We start from the raw sequence: 18,347 nt of genomic DNA, 5'->3' as shown, positions 1-18,347 counted from the left end.
TGTAATAGAAGTTCAAGTTCAGTTTATTGTCATTCAACCATAGACAGGTATACTGTTAAACGAAACAGTGTTCCTCCTGACCTAAGTGCACAAGACAGTACATATATAACTCAAACAAAATGCATGAAGCCATATTACCTCAAATACATTAACAAATACAGTAATAAGGTGCATTTATCACACAAGTTAAAAAGTAAACAGTGTAACACTACTGGTGTTTCATTCATGTTGAGACCTGAGTGGTGGCCGGGAGTTCAGTCGTCTCACGGCCTGGGGGTGGAAGCTGTTTCCCATCCTAACAGTTCGTGTCCTAATGCTACAGTATCTCCTGGGTGATGTTAAGGGGTCAAGGTTGTTGGATGGATGGGAGGGATCATTGACATTGCTAAGGACCCTGAGCACCTAGCACTCCTGATAAATATCTGGCGGGTGGAAGAGAGGCCCCAGTGATCCTTTCAGCAGTGCTTGCAGTTGTTTGTCGGGACTTGCAGTCAGATGCGTTGTAATTCCCATGCCAGCTGGAGATGCAGCTGGTCAGGACACCTGATGGTGCTCCTGTAAAATGTGGTTGAAAGACTGGGGGCCCTCACTTGCCTCAATCTCCTCAGAAAGTGGAGACACTGCTGTGCTTCCTTGACCAAAGAGATGGTGTTGAGGGACCAGGTGAGATCATCTGTTATGTGTGTTCCCAGAAACTGGATGCTCCTAACAGTCTGCACGGAGGAGCCATTTATGTACAGCAAGGCGTGGTCAGCCTGCATCTTCCTAAAGTTCACAATCATCTCTTTGCTTTTGACCAAGTTGTGCTTACACCATTCTATCAGCCACTCTGTCTCCTCTCTGTATGCCAGCACCAACCCGGAAGATACTGTGATTGCACAACAGATGCTCGTTTTAAAGTTATTTGTATTTTAGATAAGAAGTAATGCAAACCGAGCATAACACACTCAAAATGCTGGAGGGACTCAGCAGGTCAGGCAGCATCTGTCAAGATGACATTTCAGGCCGACACCTTTCATCGGGCCCAAAATGTCGACTGTTTATTCCTCTCCATAGATGCTGCCTGACCTGCTGAGTTCCTCCAGCGTTTTGTGTGTGTTACGCTGGATTTCCAGCATCTGCAGAATCTCTTGTGTTTATAATACAAGCCCAAGCCTGACAAACTGATAAATGATCCTATAGCAGTATTCCACAGAAGAGTAGAGATGTTCCCCTGGTCAGTGTGTTTCCCTCAGCCAGCAAGCCGTTTCCCATTCACCCCATTTCTGTTTATAGCAGCTTGCTGAGTACCAACTGTGTGCAGTTTTTCCCCATTACAATGGCACTTAGCCCTATCTGAAAGTGCCTCAAATTTATCGGCTGTAAAGTACCCAGGGTGCAGAATTAATGCAGGTTTGTGTTTTGTTTGCTCTGTGTGAAATGCATCCTGTGGATGTAAATGGATTAGATTATTTCTTCAGCCTTTTACCTTTTCCAGCTTCTCACTTCATTCCCCCCCTCCCCCATTCACCTACCCCGCTCACCTCACTGCACCAATCACCTTCTAGTGAATTGAGGGGGGGGCACTTTATCAAATACCTACACTCCATCTGCCAGAAGTGCAACTTCCCAGTGGCCAAACATTTTAATTCCCATTCCCGTTCCGACATGGCTTCCTCTAGTGTCCAAGATAGGCCACCCTCGGGGTGGAGGAGCAGTACATTATGTTCCATCTGGGTAGCCTCCGACCTGATGGCATGAGTATCTGTATCTCCTTTTGGTTAAAAAAAAAATCCCTCTGCACTCCCCTCTTATTCCCTTCGTTCTTCTCACCTGCCTATTACTACCTCTTGGACCCCTCCTCCCCCCCCCCCCTTTTTCCTATGGTCCACTCCCCTCACCCATCAGATTCTTTCCTCTCCAGCCCTTTACCTTTCCCACCACCTTCCAGCTAGCCTTTCCCCCTCCCACTTTTGTACTCTGGTGTCTCCCACCTTCCTTTTCAGTCCTGATGAAGGGTCTCGGCCCAAAATATCAACTGTTTATTCCTCTCCATACATGCTTGGTAACCTGCTGAGTTCCTCAAGCGCATTGTATGTGTTATTTGGGATTAACACGGGTAGCCCCATTTCTATAATTCTACAAAGTGATCAGAGTAGTAGTGATGAGATCAGGGAAGTGGAACAACAGAGAGGTTATATAGAACTGAGCATTAGAAACCTCGCTTTAAATTGCATCCAGGTAGGCAGCAAGGAGCAGTGTCGCAGGAAAGCAGCATCCATCATCAGGGACCCCCACTATCCAGGCCTTGCTTCTTGCAGCTGCCATCAGGAAGGAGGTTCAGGAGCCTCAGGACCCACACCACCAGGTTTAGGAACAGTTATTACCCTACAACCATGTGAACCAGCGTGGATAACTTCACTCACTCCAACACTGAACTGATTCCACAGCCTATGGGCTCACTTTCAAGGATACTACAACTCACGTTCTCATTATTTATTTATTTTGTGGTTTGTTTTCTTTTTTGTTGTATTTTCACGATTTGTTGTCTTTTGCACATTGGTTGTGTGTGCAGTTTTTCAGTTGGATGTTTCTATTGTGTTTCTTTGCATTTTCTGTGGATGCCCGCAAGAAAATGAATCTCAGAGTAGGTATAGTGATGTATATCTACTTTGATAATAAATTTACTTTGAACTTTGAAACAGTAATACTCAATGATGCACATTCGGCAGCTTCTGTTGGACATTCTCTCTACCAGGAGCATGGACCAAGGAAGAATAAACTCTCACTTCATTTGTGCTCTGCATTGAAGTGCCCAGGACACCTCATCGGATGCTTAAAGCCACTTTACAAAACCATGGTTGGCTTTCCTCTGGATATTTTTTGGAAAAAAAAATTTACTTCATATCAGTGGAGGAAAAAAATTACAATGGGAAACTGGGTTTGAACGTTCAAATGATTTCAAAGCTGAAATTACCACACTATTATTAATACGAATAATTTCAAAGAATTGCAGTTCTTTCCTAATAACCTGTCTTTTCCAAAAGCTCCCTTCTGAAGAGCAGTACAGGTTATTAAAACAAAACTATCAAGCCATCTTAAAAGTTTCTTCCCCCATGCAGTTAATCTGATCAACCATTCTAGTTAGCGCCCCACTCCCCCCAGTCATTGCACTGTAAATACTTTAAGCCACTTCTTATAATGCTATTTATGTCGTACATGCTGGTATATCAGAATCAGATTTAATATCACCAGTATATGTTGTGAAATTTGTTGTCTTTGTACAATGCAATACATAATAAAGACAAAAATGTGAATTTTATATATATATAGTATATATATGCAAAGATATATATATATATATACACACACACACACACACACACACACACACACACACACACACACAAAGATAAAATTTTTAAAAATAGTAGTGAGGTAGTATTTGTGTGTTCAAAGTCCATTCAGAACTCAGATGGCAGAGGGGAAGAAGCTGTTCCTGAATCACTGAGTGTGTGCTTTCAGGCTCCTGTACCTCCTCCCTGATGGTAACAGTGAGAACAAGGTGATGGAAGGTCCTTCGTGTTGGATGCCACCTTTTTGAGGCATCGCTCCTTGAAGCTGACTTGGATACTACGGAGGCTAGTGCCAGTGATGGAGATGACTGATTTTACAACACTCTGCTGTTCAGTTTGATCCTGTGCAGTAGCCCAGCCCCTCCACACCAGACGATGGTGCAACCAGTCAGAATGCTCTACGTGCTACGTCTGTAGAAATCTGCGAATGCCTTTGGTGACATACCAAATCTCCTCAAACTTCTTTTTAAAAAAAATAGCTGCTGCCATGCCTCCTTTGTAACTGCATCGATATGTTGAGTCCAGGTTAGATCCTCAGAGATATTGACACCCAGGAACATGAAATTGCTCACTCTCTCCACTTCTGATCCCTTCACAAGGATGGGTGTGTGTTCTCTTGTCCTACCTCTTCTGAAGTCTGCAATCAGTTTTTTTGGTCTTAATGACATTGAGTGCAAGGATGTTACTGTGACATCACTCAACCAGCTGATTTATCTTGCTCCTGTACGCCCTCTCATCACCATCTGAGATTCTGCGAACAATGGTTGTATCGTCAACAAATTTATAGAAGGCATTTGAGCTATGCCTAGCTACATAGTCATGGGTTTAGAGAGAGTAGAGCTGTGGGCTAAACACACACCCCTGAGGTGATTATGTATTTATGAACACCTTTATATGATTCTGTATAATGTATAATTGCTGGATGTTGTTTAATGTCCTGTAGCACCAACACACCACAGCAATCTCTTAATAGATTTAAATGTATCTGGTGAATAAAGTTGATCTTTCAGTTTATTCCCATCTGCTGGGCTTTTTGGAGAGGCCGGGGATCCGTGAACAGCACTAAGGGCAAACCGATCAGGAAAATTGTACAGTAGTTGCAGAGACAGCAAACTTGTCAGCTCAGCAGCCCTAATAATCCTTCATCTCTGTGGCAAATCATTTCTATGTTTGCTGTCTGCTGGGTTTAATTTCCAGATCGAGGGTATGAGAAAATAAGACCTGATCTGCGCTCTCCCGGTGCCAGTGTGGTGTGTTTGTCCTCTGTGCAGCTGTGAACGAGGCCCAAAGCACCCTGTCCATTGACAGCCTTGCATTAAAGTGCTGGTTGTATTCCTGTGGTGTGGGTTAAAAAAAACTGCGAGGGAGGGGACAGCAAACACGGATCTGATTTGGACGGGCCTGTCAGCTCGTGTTTGTGTTCTGGTGGTTTGTGTCTTTGCACATTGGACTTGCTTCTCTTTTGTCTTATTACGTGAAAACCTCGCCTCAGCAAGAAATAACGTGGATATGAGCGGCTGGCTGATAGTTGTGGAGACTGCACAGTTTGCTAATCTTGTGTGGCGAGAGCTGAATAGATAGTTCACCTTGGATTACAAAAGGAATTTTGATGCATATCACAGACTGCGTCCTTCAGGGCTGTTTGGGGAGAAGTCTCCCTCGCAAGGTTTGAAATCGCAGATGTCGGCAGGAAGATTTTGCAACAAATTTTCACCTCCCTGGGCTGGGTGAGTATATGACTCGAGCAGCTGTGGGAATACAGGGTTCAGCAGAAGTTAGCGAGGGGGCAATGTCTCAGTGGAGAGGTTTCAAGAATTTTAAAACCCCCTGTGAAACATTTTTCACATAATTCAGTAGGGTCGCTTTAGAACTGGAATTGTATTTTTGTGGAAATGATAGCAAATGGTCGTGTTTGATGATGGGATAAACTATCCTTCCTCTTCCTTGCGATTGTATTTTTATCGCCTGCTACCAGGTCCGATGGGTTAAGACTTGTGATTGCATGTGAAATAGGTATCCAGTACTGTTGTCTTCTGCTACTTCTGTTTCAACTTGTGGCCTCTTCAGTCCTTGAAAATCATAACAAACTACAGCACAGAAACTGGCCCTTCGGCCCATCTAGTCTGTGCCGAACTTTTTATTTTGCCTAGTCCCATCGATCTGCACCTGCACCATAGTCCTTCATGCCTCTCCCTTCCATGTACTTATGCAAACTTCTCTTAAATCTTGCTGCTGAGCCCACACCTGCCACTTCTGCTGGCAGCTTGTTCCACACTCACACCGCACTGAATGAAGAAGTTCCCCCTCAGGTTCCCCTTAAATATTTCGCTTATGTTTTCAATCCTCCGATCTGTTCACTGTCCTCCCTACCCCTGGATGGTTGCATTAAGTCCAGGTCCCTGATCACAGGCAGAGCCCCAACTACAGATCTAACTGCCGATCTGCCTGCTTGCTTTCCCTCCACCCTGATACTGGTGGTCATCTGTAGAAAGGGCAACAGTTTGAAAATCTTGGTGGTGAAATGTTAACTCAGTTTCCCTTTCCTTGGACGCTGCCGGGATTCCTGAATGTTTCCAGCATTTTCTACTTTTCTTTAATGACACCTTTGTTCAGTTATACCCCACAGTTGTTGAGGCTACATTTAAACTACTTGTACAGTTATCATTCTCTTGAGCCCATTTCCTTTGTTACTCTTTCCCCTCCCTCCATCTTCTTCTTCTGGCTTCTGTCCCCTTCCTTTCCAGTCCAGATGAAGGATCTCGACCTGAAACATGGGCTGTTTATTCATTTCTGTCGATGCTGCCTGACCTACTGAGTTCCTCCAGCATTTTGTGTGTATGTTTCTCTGGATTTCCAGCATCCAACATCTTCCCCTCCAAACCTTCGTTTGAACTCCTGTCATTGAGAATTCCCAAATCCGATTCCAGCAAAATAACACCAATACAGAAAATATTGCTCCCGGCCACGTGGTAATAATGCAGGTCTCCTCGTTTCTTGCAGGAAGTGTTGGAGCATTTCATCTGCGTTGCTCCAGATTTCCAGCATCTGCAGAACCTCTTGGGTTTATCAACAGAAACAGCAACTTGTTTCTACGTTTTGCCATTTAACATAGCAAAACAAAAAATGGTCTTTCAAAGGAAGATTGTCGAACAAGTCAAATACAAGAAGTCCAAAGTAAATTTATTTACAAAGGACATTTATGTCATCATATACAACTCTGAGATTCAATTTCTTGTGGGCATACTCAAATCTGTTAAACACTAGGATACCAGGAAAAGGCAGTTTTTAGGGGTATTTCACATGATCGTGGAATGGAACATAGAATAACATCGAACATAGAAATCTACAGCACATTACAGGCCCATCAGCCCACAAAGTTGTACCGACCATATAGCCTACTCTAGAAACTGCCTAGAATTTCCCTAGCACATAGCCCTCTATTTTTCTAAGCTCCATGTACCTATCTAAGAGGCTTTTAAAAAGCCTTATTATATCCCCTCCACCGCCGCTGGCAGTGCATTCCACGCACTTATCACTCTCTGTGGAAAAACTTTCCCCTGATATCCCCTCAGTACCTATTTCCAAGCCCCTTAAAACTATGCCCCCTCATGTTAGCCATTTCAGCCCTGGGAAAAGGCCTCTGGCTATCCATGCGATCAATGACCATAATAATCTTATACTCCTCTATTAGGGTTTATTTAGGAATGCAAAGCTTGATGCACAGCAGCTGAAGATATGGGCACCAAAAGGGGAGCAATTTACAATTGTGCTGTGCAGGATGTTGAGATACGTACACTCGGTGGCCACTTTATTAGGTACACCTGTACACCTCATTTATAATTGCAAATATCTAGTCAGCCAATCATGTGGCAGCAACTCATTGCAAAGTTGCATGCAGACATGGTCAAGAGGTTCAGTTGTTCATACCAAACATAAGAATGGGGAAGAAATGTGATCTAAGTGACTTTGGCCATGGAATGATTGTTGGTGCCAGATGGGGTGGTTTGTGTATTTCAGGAACTACTGGTCTCCTGGGATTTTCACGTATAACAGTTTGTAGAGTTTATCGAGAATGGTGTGGGGAACAAAAACGTTCAGTGAGCTGCAATTCTGTGGGCAAAAATGCCTTGTTAATGAGAGAGGTCAGAGGAGAGAATGGCCAGACTGGTTCAAGCTGACAGGAAGATGACAATAACCCAAATATCCACATTGTTACAACAGTGGTGGGCAGATGAGCATCTCTGAACGCCCAGCACATTGAATCTTGAAGTGGATGGGTTACAGCAACTGAAGGCCAGGAACATAAGCTCAATGACCATTTCCTTAGGTACAGGAGATAGCTAGTAAAGTAGCTGCTGAGTGTATGTGTCTGTGGATGAAGAGCATATGGGGTTAGATGGTCTGAGTTTTGGATCGGTCTCCTCTGGGAATGCTCAGTTTGCATGCAAGGCTGATGATCGCCCAACTAATTAAGGAAATCGTTCTTGGAAAGTTGTCCTTTCAATTGGCATCATGGTTGTGGGCCAGAACTGCAGTAGATTTGTTTAAATTAAAGAGCAAACTAATCGACTGCCAAAATAAATAGATTTTTTTTTGTGCAGAATCAGAAGCTGCTTGAAATTGGAACTGTTTCTGTCTGAACAATCAGTCCCCTACCCCCCTGAGAAGAGTGAAATTAACTGGCAAAGCCAAATAGTTCTGCTTGATCATGGCTTAAAATCCATTGAATGTAATCAAAAGGAGAAACACGAAGAGATTCTGCAGATGTTGGAAATCCAGAGTAACACACAAAGTATTGGAGGAACTGAGCAGCATCAATGGAGAGGAATAAACAGTCAACGTTTCGGGCCGAGACCCTTCATCGGGACTGGAAAGGAAGGGGGAGGAACCAGAAGAAGGTGGTGGGGGGAGGGGAAGGAGTACAAGTTGGCTGGTGATAAGTGAAAACAGGTGAGGGAAATGAAATGAGAAGCTGAAAGGTGATAGGTGGAAGAGGAAGAGAGCTGAAGAAAGAGAAATCTGATAGGAGAGGAGAGTGGATCATGGGAGAAAAGGGAGGAGGAGGGGCAGCAGGGGGAGGTGATGGGAAGAGAAGGGGGTAAGATGGCAGCCAGAACGGGGAAAGGAAAAAGAGGAGGGATGGGGAGAAATTACCGGAAGTTAGAGAAACCGATATTTGTGTCTTCACTTTGGAAGCTACCCAGATGGAATATGAGGTGTTGCTCTTCCAACCTGAGTGTGGCCTCATTGTGGAAGTAGAGGTGGTCGTGGAGTGATGTGTTGGAGTGGAATTAGAAAATAGAACCAAAATGGGAGCTGCCGGGAAAACTCGCGTTCTGTAATGGGTGAAAGAAAAGGACAAAAAGTTCATTTATAAACCTGTCTGCAATGCTTAAGAGATATTTCATATGGAATCCAGAGATATTTTAATCCATTCTAGAGGTTTCTGAATTATTGGGGAGGACAGGACTTTTGAAGTCACTTTATCTCACTACAATAGATAGAAGTCCAGAGGATTATTCAGATACAATTTAGGTTTGTCACGTCAACCAAATTCCAAATTTGGGATTATTTTTGCTTCAGCAGTACGTGTGCGTATGTCATAGGATTGGCCTGTTTTCTGAGGAATAAATGTCATTCTTTCCCCCCAGCTCAATATGTGGTTACTAGTTGGAACCTCACATATTTAATGATTCATGAATGGACAATGATTATGGACATGTTTCCTTCTGGTTTGGTTACTTGTTATGTTACGTGAGTAGGTAATCTTGTGCCAGCACAGAATGCCATCCACACTAACCACTATCGACCCAAAACCATTTCCTCTCTCTCCTCCCAGGCAGGAATCCAATGGTTTTGTACTTGATAGCAGCATGACTTTTCTCCGAGGGGAAAAAAAAAGTCCATTATCCCTGTGTGCCTTGTGGAAGGGGTAACCTTTGATGCCTTATTAATCAAGAACCTATCAACCTCGGCTTTAAATATACCCAATGACTTGGCCTCCATAGCCATCTGTGGCAATGAATTCCACAGATTCAGCCCCCTGTGACTGAAGGAGTTCCTCCCTATCTGATCTGCAGGGGTGTCACTGTGTACTGAAGCTGTGCTCTTTTCCCACTCATGGAAATATTCTCTTCATGTACACTCTATCTAGACCTTACAATATTGAATAGGCTTGAATGAGACCCCTCTCCCCACCTCATTCTCGTGAACCTCATCTGGACCCTCTCCAATGCCAAAGTACATCCCTTCTTGGACATGGGACCCAAAACTGCTCACAATACTCCTAATGCGGTCTGGCCAATGCCTTATAAAGTCTCACCATTACTTCCTTACCTTTTTACTCTTGTCCTCTCGAAATGATTGTTAACATTACATTCGCCTTCCTCACCACACGCTCAACCTGCAAGTTAATTTTTAGAAAATCTGGTGCTAGAATTCAAAAATAAATTCATAGTTTTATGATCCTATAAAGCCACAGCATTGTTCGCAGAGTCAGTCTAGATCAGGCTGACAGCTTCGAGTTGGTTGACTTGTGGATTTTGAGGTAACAGGTTAATGTATCAAGACGAGGTTTCTGCCCTGTTTGTGAATGCTCTTGATTTGAAAGTGGTGTTGTGCTTTGTGGAAAAGGGTGGGATTAAGCTGGTTTATCGTGCCCTTCCTACACAGCCTGCTAACAGTTGTTGTTGAGACGTAAAGAAGAATGATCATTTGGGCCAAATGCTGTGAACCCATGGGACTATAATTCCAACAAGAGGCTGTTGCCGGGAAGAATGTATTGATCCCTGTCGAATAAATGGGGGCTTTTTTTCCGCACTTCATCAGAGATTAACTATTGCCTGAAGGTTTCTTGTAATTTAAGAACAGTGATAATTCATTCCTAATTCCACAGCTGTTTTTCTTTATTTCTTCAAAACAGTTGGTCAGATATATCCTCTGGCCTTTTTAGCTGTGAGCGTTATTTTTCTTTGGTTGGATTGTGTTTTCTATCCTCCTTCCCATAAGACATACGAGCAGAATTTGGCCATTTGGTTCTTTGCGTCTGCTCTGCCATTCAATCATGGCTGATTTTTAGGAGAATTAGGCCATTTGGTCCATCAGATCTTCTTGGTATTCCACCATGGCTGATCTATTATCACTCTTGACACCCACTTTCTTGCCTTCTCCCCGTGACCTCTGACTGCCTGACTTATCAAAAATCTATCAACCTCCTCTTTAAATAGACGCAATGACTTGGCCTCCACAGCCGCCTGTGGCAGTGAATTCCACAGATTCACCTTCTCTGGCTAAAGCATTACCTCATTTCTTTTCTGAAGGGGCGTTCTTCTATTCTGAGACTGTGCCCACTTCCACCACCTGCCCAGTCCTCAGCATTCACGTGGATGACGTCACCTTGCTCTCCATTTCTGTTGGATGAAATTACAAATAAAACACTTCCTCACAGCCTGCACCCAAGCAGTGGATTTAAAAGTACTGTCATTAGAGCAGTACACCGCAGTACAGGCCCTTTGGCCTAATATTGCGCCAACCTTTTAACCAAGATCAATCCAACCCAGCCCTCCAATTTTCTATCATCCATTGCCTATCTATGTTTCTGAAATGCTCCTAATGTATCAGCTTGTACTACCACCCCGGCAACTTGTCTCATGCAGTCACCACTCTCTGTGTTTAAAATAAAAAGTTGCTTCTGATATTCCCCCCATCCCATACTTTCCTCCAATCATCTTAAAATTTTGTCCTTTTGTATTAGCCATTTCCACCCTGGGGCAAAGTCTCTAGATCTTCACTCTTTCTATGCTTCTCATCATTTTGTATCTCTACATCAAGTTGCCTCTTATCCTCTTTCATTCCAGAGAGAAAGCCCTGGTTTGCTCAATTTATCCTCCTAAGACATGCTCTCTAATCCAGGCAGCATCCTGGTAAATCTCCTCCGCACCCCCTGTAAAGCTTGCACATCCTTGAATGATGAGGCAACCAGAACTGACCACAATATTCCAGGTAGTTGTGGTTTGAAATGTTCTTAAAACAATAACAATGGAAAACAATGGCCAGTGCAACTGGTAGAGTGGTTGAGCTGCACAATAGTCCAAGTATGATCAAACCAGGATTTTATGGAGTTGCAATATTACCTCACAGCTCTTGAACTCAATCCCCCAACTAATGAAGGGCAACAAACCATACACCTTCTTAACCACCCTATCAACTTGCAACTTACTATTCCTCAATACACCCCCCCCCCCCCCGCATATATATAAAATCTCTATTTACTTTGTCATATTACAAAGTAAACTAAAATATGAACTGGGTATTAACAAAGAACGGTATTTAGTTTCGGGTTAATCAGATTTGTCGGGGATTGCTCAAGCAGCATGTCTCGAAGGGTCATAAGGGCCTACTCTGTGCTGTTTTGGAAAATAAATATTTTATTGTCTTAGTTCTGCTTTTTGCTTTACAAATGCAACTTTCAAAATGTAATTTTTTTTTCCCCTCATCGACCACTAACCAAAAGCTTTTGTTTGTAGGCGCGAAGTAGCTGTTCATTTTTGAAAATGTGTTGTTTGATGGGGAATTATTTTGTAATTGTAATAATTAAGGCAATTACTTAAAAAAATGAAGGCAGTGAACAATTTTGATTGTGCAGGTATCATTTACTGATATGGCATATTTAGTTACTGAAACCGAGGGTTAGTTTGCCAAATGTTGCTTTTAGTCATAGAATATGTACTATTTTGCCAAAGGTGATAGTTAAAGAGCAGCTTTATTTGTCACATGTACATCAAAACATGCAGGTGAAGTGTAAGTCAAAAAGCAGCCCTGATCTTAACTGAATATAAACGTCAAGCTTTCAGAATCATTATAGATACATTCCTTGCACAGCTAGGATATAGGGGAATTTAAGTAATTACGTTGGTGTTTCTTGTTATTTATTTTCTTTCAGGCATTCACAAGAAAATAAAGAAATACAACAGAATCCATGAAAAACCATACATGATAAAGGCAGGGCATCTGAAAATGAGTCTAGAGCAGCGGTTCCTAATCTGGGGTCCACGGACCCCTTGCTTAATGGTATTGGTGCATGGCATAAAAAAAAGGTTGGGAACCCTGGTCTACATAATGTGGAGTCAGTTCCACACGGAGATGGGTGAAGCTGCCATGCCAATCCAGAAGCCCACTGCCTACAGGGCAACAGATGTTCCTGAACCCAATGGTGTTGGGACCCAAGACACCTGCCCCATGGTAGTAGCGAAAGAGAGGGTGACGGGTCACACGCAGGCAGACAGCACAGGCGAAGATCAGGGATTTTGGCAGGCTCAGAGTAGTGGGGCTGAACACCAGCTTCTTTTCCGCTCTTGGGTCTCGATGCTTTAACCTGGCTCGACTCTTTAGTCGGCGATGGTAGACCTTTGTGTGCTTCAAAGTACCGTACCTGCATTCCTGAGAGTCAAGATCGCTGAATCTTTCAAGAGGTTGTAAAATTGCTAGTTTGTTTAGATCGAGCTCTGTGGGCGGTTTTCATGGTCTGGTTTGTTCTCTCAGTTTTGCATTCGTATGTGAAAGGTGAATACAATGAAACACCAAAGTAGCGTTATTTCTTCATCAGATCTGCATTTACCTCACAAAAAGTAATGAAGATGGCTCAGTCTGTCATGGGTAAAGCACTCCCCACCACTGGGTACATCTACATGGAGTGCTGTCGCAGGAAACCAGCATCAATCATCAGATATCCCCTACTACCCAGGTCATGCTCTCTTCTCATTGCTGCTATCAGGAAGAAGGTACAGGAGCCTCAGGACCCACACCACCAGGTTCAGGAACAGTTATTACTCCTCAACCAAAAGGCTCCTGAACCAAAAGGGTTAACTTCACTTGCCCCATCCATCACTGAACTGTTCCCACAAACTATGGACGCACTTTCAGGAACTCTTCATCTCATGTTCTCGATATTTATTGCTTATTTATTCATTATTATTATTTCCTCCTTGTATTTGCACAGTTTGTTGTCTTCTACACTGATTAAACACCCTAGTTGGGTGGTCTTTCATTGATTCTGTTACATATGTTCTATAGATTATTGAGTATGCCCACAAAAAAAACGAATCTCGGGGTTGTATGTGGTGACATATACTGTGGCATGCAAAAGTTTGGGCACCCCTGGTCAAAATTTCTGTTACTGTGAATAGCAAGTAAAAGATGGCCTGATTTCCAAAAGACATAAAGCTAAAGAATACACATTTCTTTAATATTTTAAGCAAGATTACTTTTTCATTTCCATCTTTTACAGTTTCAAAATAACAAAAAAGGAAAAGGGCCTGAAGCAAAAGTTTGGGCACCCTGCATGGTCAGTAGTTAATAACACCCCCTTTGGCAAGTATCACAGCTTGTAAATGCTTTCTGTAGCCAGCTAAGAGTCCTCAATTCTTGTTTGGGGGATTTTCGCCCATTCTTCCTCGCAAAAGGCTTCTAGTTCTGAGAGATTCTTGGGCCGTCTTGCATGCACTGCTCTTCTGAGGTCTATCCACAGATTTTTAATGATATTTAGGTCGGGGGATTGAGGGCCATGGTAAAACTTTCAGCTTGTGCCTCTTGAGGTAGTCCATTGTGGATTTTGAGGTGTGTTTAGGATCATTATCCTGTTGTAGAAGCCATCCTCTTTTCATCTTCAGCTTTTTTACAGACAGTGTGATGTTTGCTTCCAGAATTTGCTGGTATTTAATTGAATTCATTCTTCCTTCTACCAGTGAAATGTTCCCCATGCCAGTGGCTACAACACAAGCTCAAAGCATGATCAATCCACCCCCGTGCTTAACAGTTGGGGAGGTGTTCTTTTCATGAAATTCTGCACCCTTTTTTCTCCAAACATACCTTTGCTCATTGTGGCCAAAAAATTCTATTTTAACTTATCAGTCCACAGGACTTGTTTCCAAAATGCATCAGGCTTGTTTAGATGTTCCTTTGCAAACTTCTGACTTTGAATTTTGTGGTGAGGAAGCAGGAAAGGTTTTCTTCTGATGATTCTTCCATGAAGGTCATATTTGTGCAGGTGTTGCTGCACAGTAGAACAGTGCACAACCTCTCCAGAGTCTGCTAAATCTTCCTGAAGGTCTTTTACAGTCAAACGGGGGTTTTGATTTGCCTTTCTAGCAATCCTACAAGCAATTCTCTCAGAAAGTTTTCTTGGTCTTCCAGACCTGAACTTGACCTCCACCATTCCTGTTAACTGTCATTTCTTAATTACATTACGAACTGAGGAAACGGCTACCTGAGAGCACTTTGCTATCTTCTTATAGCCTTCTTCTGCTTTATGGGCATCATTTATTTTAATTTTCAGAGTGCTAGGCAGCTGCTTAGAGGTGCCCATGGCTGCTGATTGTTGGGACAAGGTTTGAGGAGTCAGGGGATTTATAAAGCTTTGAAATTTGTATCAGCTGGCCTTTTCTAACGATGACTGTGAACAAGCCATAGCCCTAACAAGCTAATTAAACTCTGAGACCTCGGTAAAAGTTATTTGAGAGCTTAAATCTCTTGGGTGCCCAAACTTTTGCATGGTGCTCCTTTCCTTTTTTTTCACTCTAAAATTGTACAAAACAAAAATAATACACTAATCTTGCTTAAAGTGTTGGAAAGAATGTTTCATCTTTAACTTTATGACTTTGGAGATCAGTTCATCTTCTACTCACTTAACTATTCACAGTAACAGAAATTTTGACCAGGGGTGCCCAAACATTTGCATGCCACTGTATGTACTTTGAACTTTGAACTTGGAATTGTGGTTCCAGGAAGATATTTTCATGGACTTTAATTACTCAGTTCAAGTGGAGCTGGCAGGATCACAGCCTCCCTGCGAAGGAGCTGGAATGGGTGGATCAGAAAACAACACTGCTGTTAAATGCAGAGTTTTGTGTGTGTGAGGCTTTTGTCCACTTAGGGAACACAGAGACATGAAAGCGTTTAGTATTCTAAACAGTTTGAATTTACAGGCAAAAGGAAGTGGATGCATTTGGGATGGGATATTTAACCAATTAAAAAACTTGGCAGCCTGTGTAAAGGTCTGTTAAATTCTGCTCATCTGAGATGTGTATGAAATAGATGAAAGAAGATATAAAGCGATTAGCTTTATTTGTCACATGCACGTTGAAACATCGTGAAGTGCGTAATTTGCGTCAAATCAAATCAGCGAGGATTGTACAGGGGGCAGTCTGCAAGTCTCCATCCTTCTAGTGCCAAGCTAGTTTGTGCCCTCAACTTACTAACTAACCCTAACCCGTATGCCTTTAGGAATGTGGGAGGAAATCGTAACACCCGGAGAAAACCTGCAAGGTCACAGAGAGAATGTACAGACTCCCTACGGACAGGGCAGGAATCAAACCCCAATCAGTGGTCGCTGATAGCCGCAGGGTATTCGTTTTGGTAACTTTCTCTGTCAACTCTCGTGCTGTGAAATGGGAAACATGTGGTGCTTGATCAAGCTTAGAACCGTGCAGATTGTCTAGAAGAAGCCTGGAGCTCAAAGCAGAAAATGGAACGATCAGCCATGATCATACTGAATGGCGGTGCAGGCTCGAAGGGCCGAAGGGCCTACTCCTGCACCTATTTTCTATGTTTCTATGAACTCTGAGCTGGTGGATGAGAGCCACACAGCAGAATACAGAACATCTTACCTCATGTGCTTCACTGTATTAGGTAACTGCAAGATGTTGACAACGTGATTGATGGTTAATGCATTTAAAGAATTTAATATATTTAAATGGAAAAGTAGCCATATCTTAATAGTCAAGCTCTTGGTCAGTCAAAGCATAATACAGTTATGGGAGAGGAGACGGACAGAATGGGAGCGATGGCCTATTTCCTGATTGGTGTGCTGTGATATCTCATACAGGCAATTGTTCCCTATTTGGGGCACACAGTTCTCTCTCATGTTAGTGATGCGGTTGGAGGAGTTGTTACCAAAAATAGCACTGTATTTGGAAGACATAATCATCAGTGAGGATGGAACTGGAGCTTACACAGGAGCGCTGATCAACCCAGTGCGTATAGTTAAAGCAGATAGAATTCCATATGGAGCTAAGTGAGATCATTGTCTTCACATCCGAGAATGTCAAACCACATCATCAGAGATGGAGGAGGAGAGGGAATCGGTGTGAATGAATCACTAAAACCTTGTGTAAGTACAGGAACAAACATTGATCATAAAAACTAATTAAAGAGATTTTATTTTAAGTGGGTTGGTGGTTGGAATCGAATAGTGAGTCCTCTCCAGGTTACAGCAGGCTCCCGATTATCTGAAATGTTTTTAACTCAAGCTGTTCGCAAGACTGAGACCCCAAAATGGCAGGAGGTGACCGTATCCATTCCGTTAGTCTCCGAAACATTGTTTTTACATACGGGCTGTACATAAATGCTCATAACCTGCAGAAGCTCTCGAATAGTGGCTCTGAAACCATACTGAGGCACATATGTATAACTAGGGTGCCCAAGACATTTGCACAGTACTGTAGTAATTCTATGTTTTGCACTGTACTGCTCCCACACAAAAAAAAACAAATTTCATGACATATGTGAGTGATGATAAACCTGATTCTGAAACAGGTCTCTATTGTGGACTGAGAGTGGGAAGGGGGCAGGGAGAGGGGAATCATCGTTGCGAGAAGGGGAAGGGGAGGGAGTGGGAAGCACCAGAAAGGTAATGATCAATGAACTGATTGTTTAGAATCAAATGACCTTGCCTGGTGTCACAGGGTTGGGTGTGTCTGCATTTGTGCCACCCCCTGCCCCGGCACTCCTTCTCGACCAGCTGTCCCACACCCCTCCCGTGACACTCCACCCTCGCCATTCCCTATATCCTTTGCTCCTGCCAGACTTAACAAACTCAGTCTCCACTCCATGTTGATAAATACAGTACTATGCAAAAGTCTTGGGCACCCTAGCTCTATATATGTGTCTCAGACTTTTGCACTGTACTGTATGTACCTTGGTAATAAGTTTACTTTGAAATTGGCATCATGGTCGGCACAGATGGTGTTCTTGAGACCGAAATTCTGAAAAGTTCTGTATTCTTTATCAGGTTGAGAGTTGATCCAAAAAAAAGTGTTTGAAATGAGAAATTGATTTCACAGGGTTAATACGAATAAACTATCTCCAATACAATATTGTTACTTCAGTTTAAGAGTTAAACCATTGAGAAGGGACTGTTCCAATAGGTCCACATTCCGATACTAAATGTACACAGGAAGACAGACCTTTCTGTTCCTTTTGGCTCTGTTCCACTGCATGCTTTACTTTCTCCCTGCTGGCTTTCTGGTTAGAAGTCTGCTCAGTTTTTGTACAGTTTCAGCTGGAAGAGCAGGGAAGTTAAGGTTTGAATCGATGCTGCGTTTACCTTGTTCTGGAAAGTAAGAAATTAAAACAATAACTGAATTAACATTGGCTGGGTGAAGATACTGTAAAAAAAAATGTGTATTTGCATATCCCTGTGCTTAACCTCAGAACATCTCCAGGTGTTGCGTGCACAGCGAGTTCTTATAAACGGCAATATGAAAGTCAACATCTTCTGGTCAGCGTAAAACGCGACTGTTTAGTCTTTTCCCTCGATGTGTTGCTTTGGATTTCCAGCATCTGCAGACTTTCTCATGTTTGTGAGTGTTTGATGAGGGGTCACAGTCCAAAACGATGACTCTTTGTTCCTGTCCATGGGTGCTGCCCAACCTGTTGAGTTCCTCCAGCATTTTGTGCGTGTTGCTCAAGAATTCCAGCATCTGCAGAATCTCTTGTGTTTATCAAGTGAGCACATCATCTGCTTTTTGTGATATTGGTCAGAGGGCAGAAATTGGCTAAACAACAGATGTGCTTCCTTTGCTCTTCAAACCAGCAGAATTTGGATCTTTCATATCCTGTAGAATGCAAGGTTTCTTTGTTCAGCATTTTGTCCAGGTGTGCACCTCCGACAGTGAAGCATTCCTTTGTGGATGGATTTCCATGAGTATTTATAGGAAGAAGTACTGTCGACGTTTC

At 42.9% G+C, this 18,347-nt stretch overlaps 1 protein-coding gene across 4 annotated transcripts in view; it reads left to right on the top strand.

Moving 5' to 3' along the window:
• Positions 1-18,347, top strand: part of arhgap46b (Rho GTPase activating protein 46b) — a 208,385-nt gene that overhangs the window by 150,068 nt on the left and 39,970 nt on the right. The window contains exon 1 of one of the 4 annotated variants that reach the window (XM_073062091.1): positions 4,705-5,062. The exons of 2 other annotated variants lie outside the window; for them this stretch is intronic. In XM_073062091.1, coding sequence (XP_072918192.1) covers positions 5,016-5,062 — 47 coding nt within the window. In that variant the 5' untranslated portion in view covers positions 4,705-5,015. Of the gene's footprint in view, positions 1-4,704; positions 5,063-16,331; positions 16,501-18,347 lie in introns of those variants that run through there. One more of the 4 variants, XM_073062092.1, reaches the window with a different exon arrangement.

Source organism: Hemitrygon akajei, chromosome 11, assembly GCF_048418815.1.
Source record: "Hemitrygon akajei chromosome 11, sHemAka1.3, whole genome shotgun sequence".
In the NCBI taxonomy this organism is placed as follows: Eukaryota; Metazoa; Chordata; class Chondrichthyes; order Myliobatiformes; family Dasyatidae; genus Hemitrygon; species Hemitrygon akajei.
Note: the sequence above shows the minus strand (reverse complement) of the source record. Positions and strands in the feature narration are given on the sequence as shown.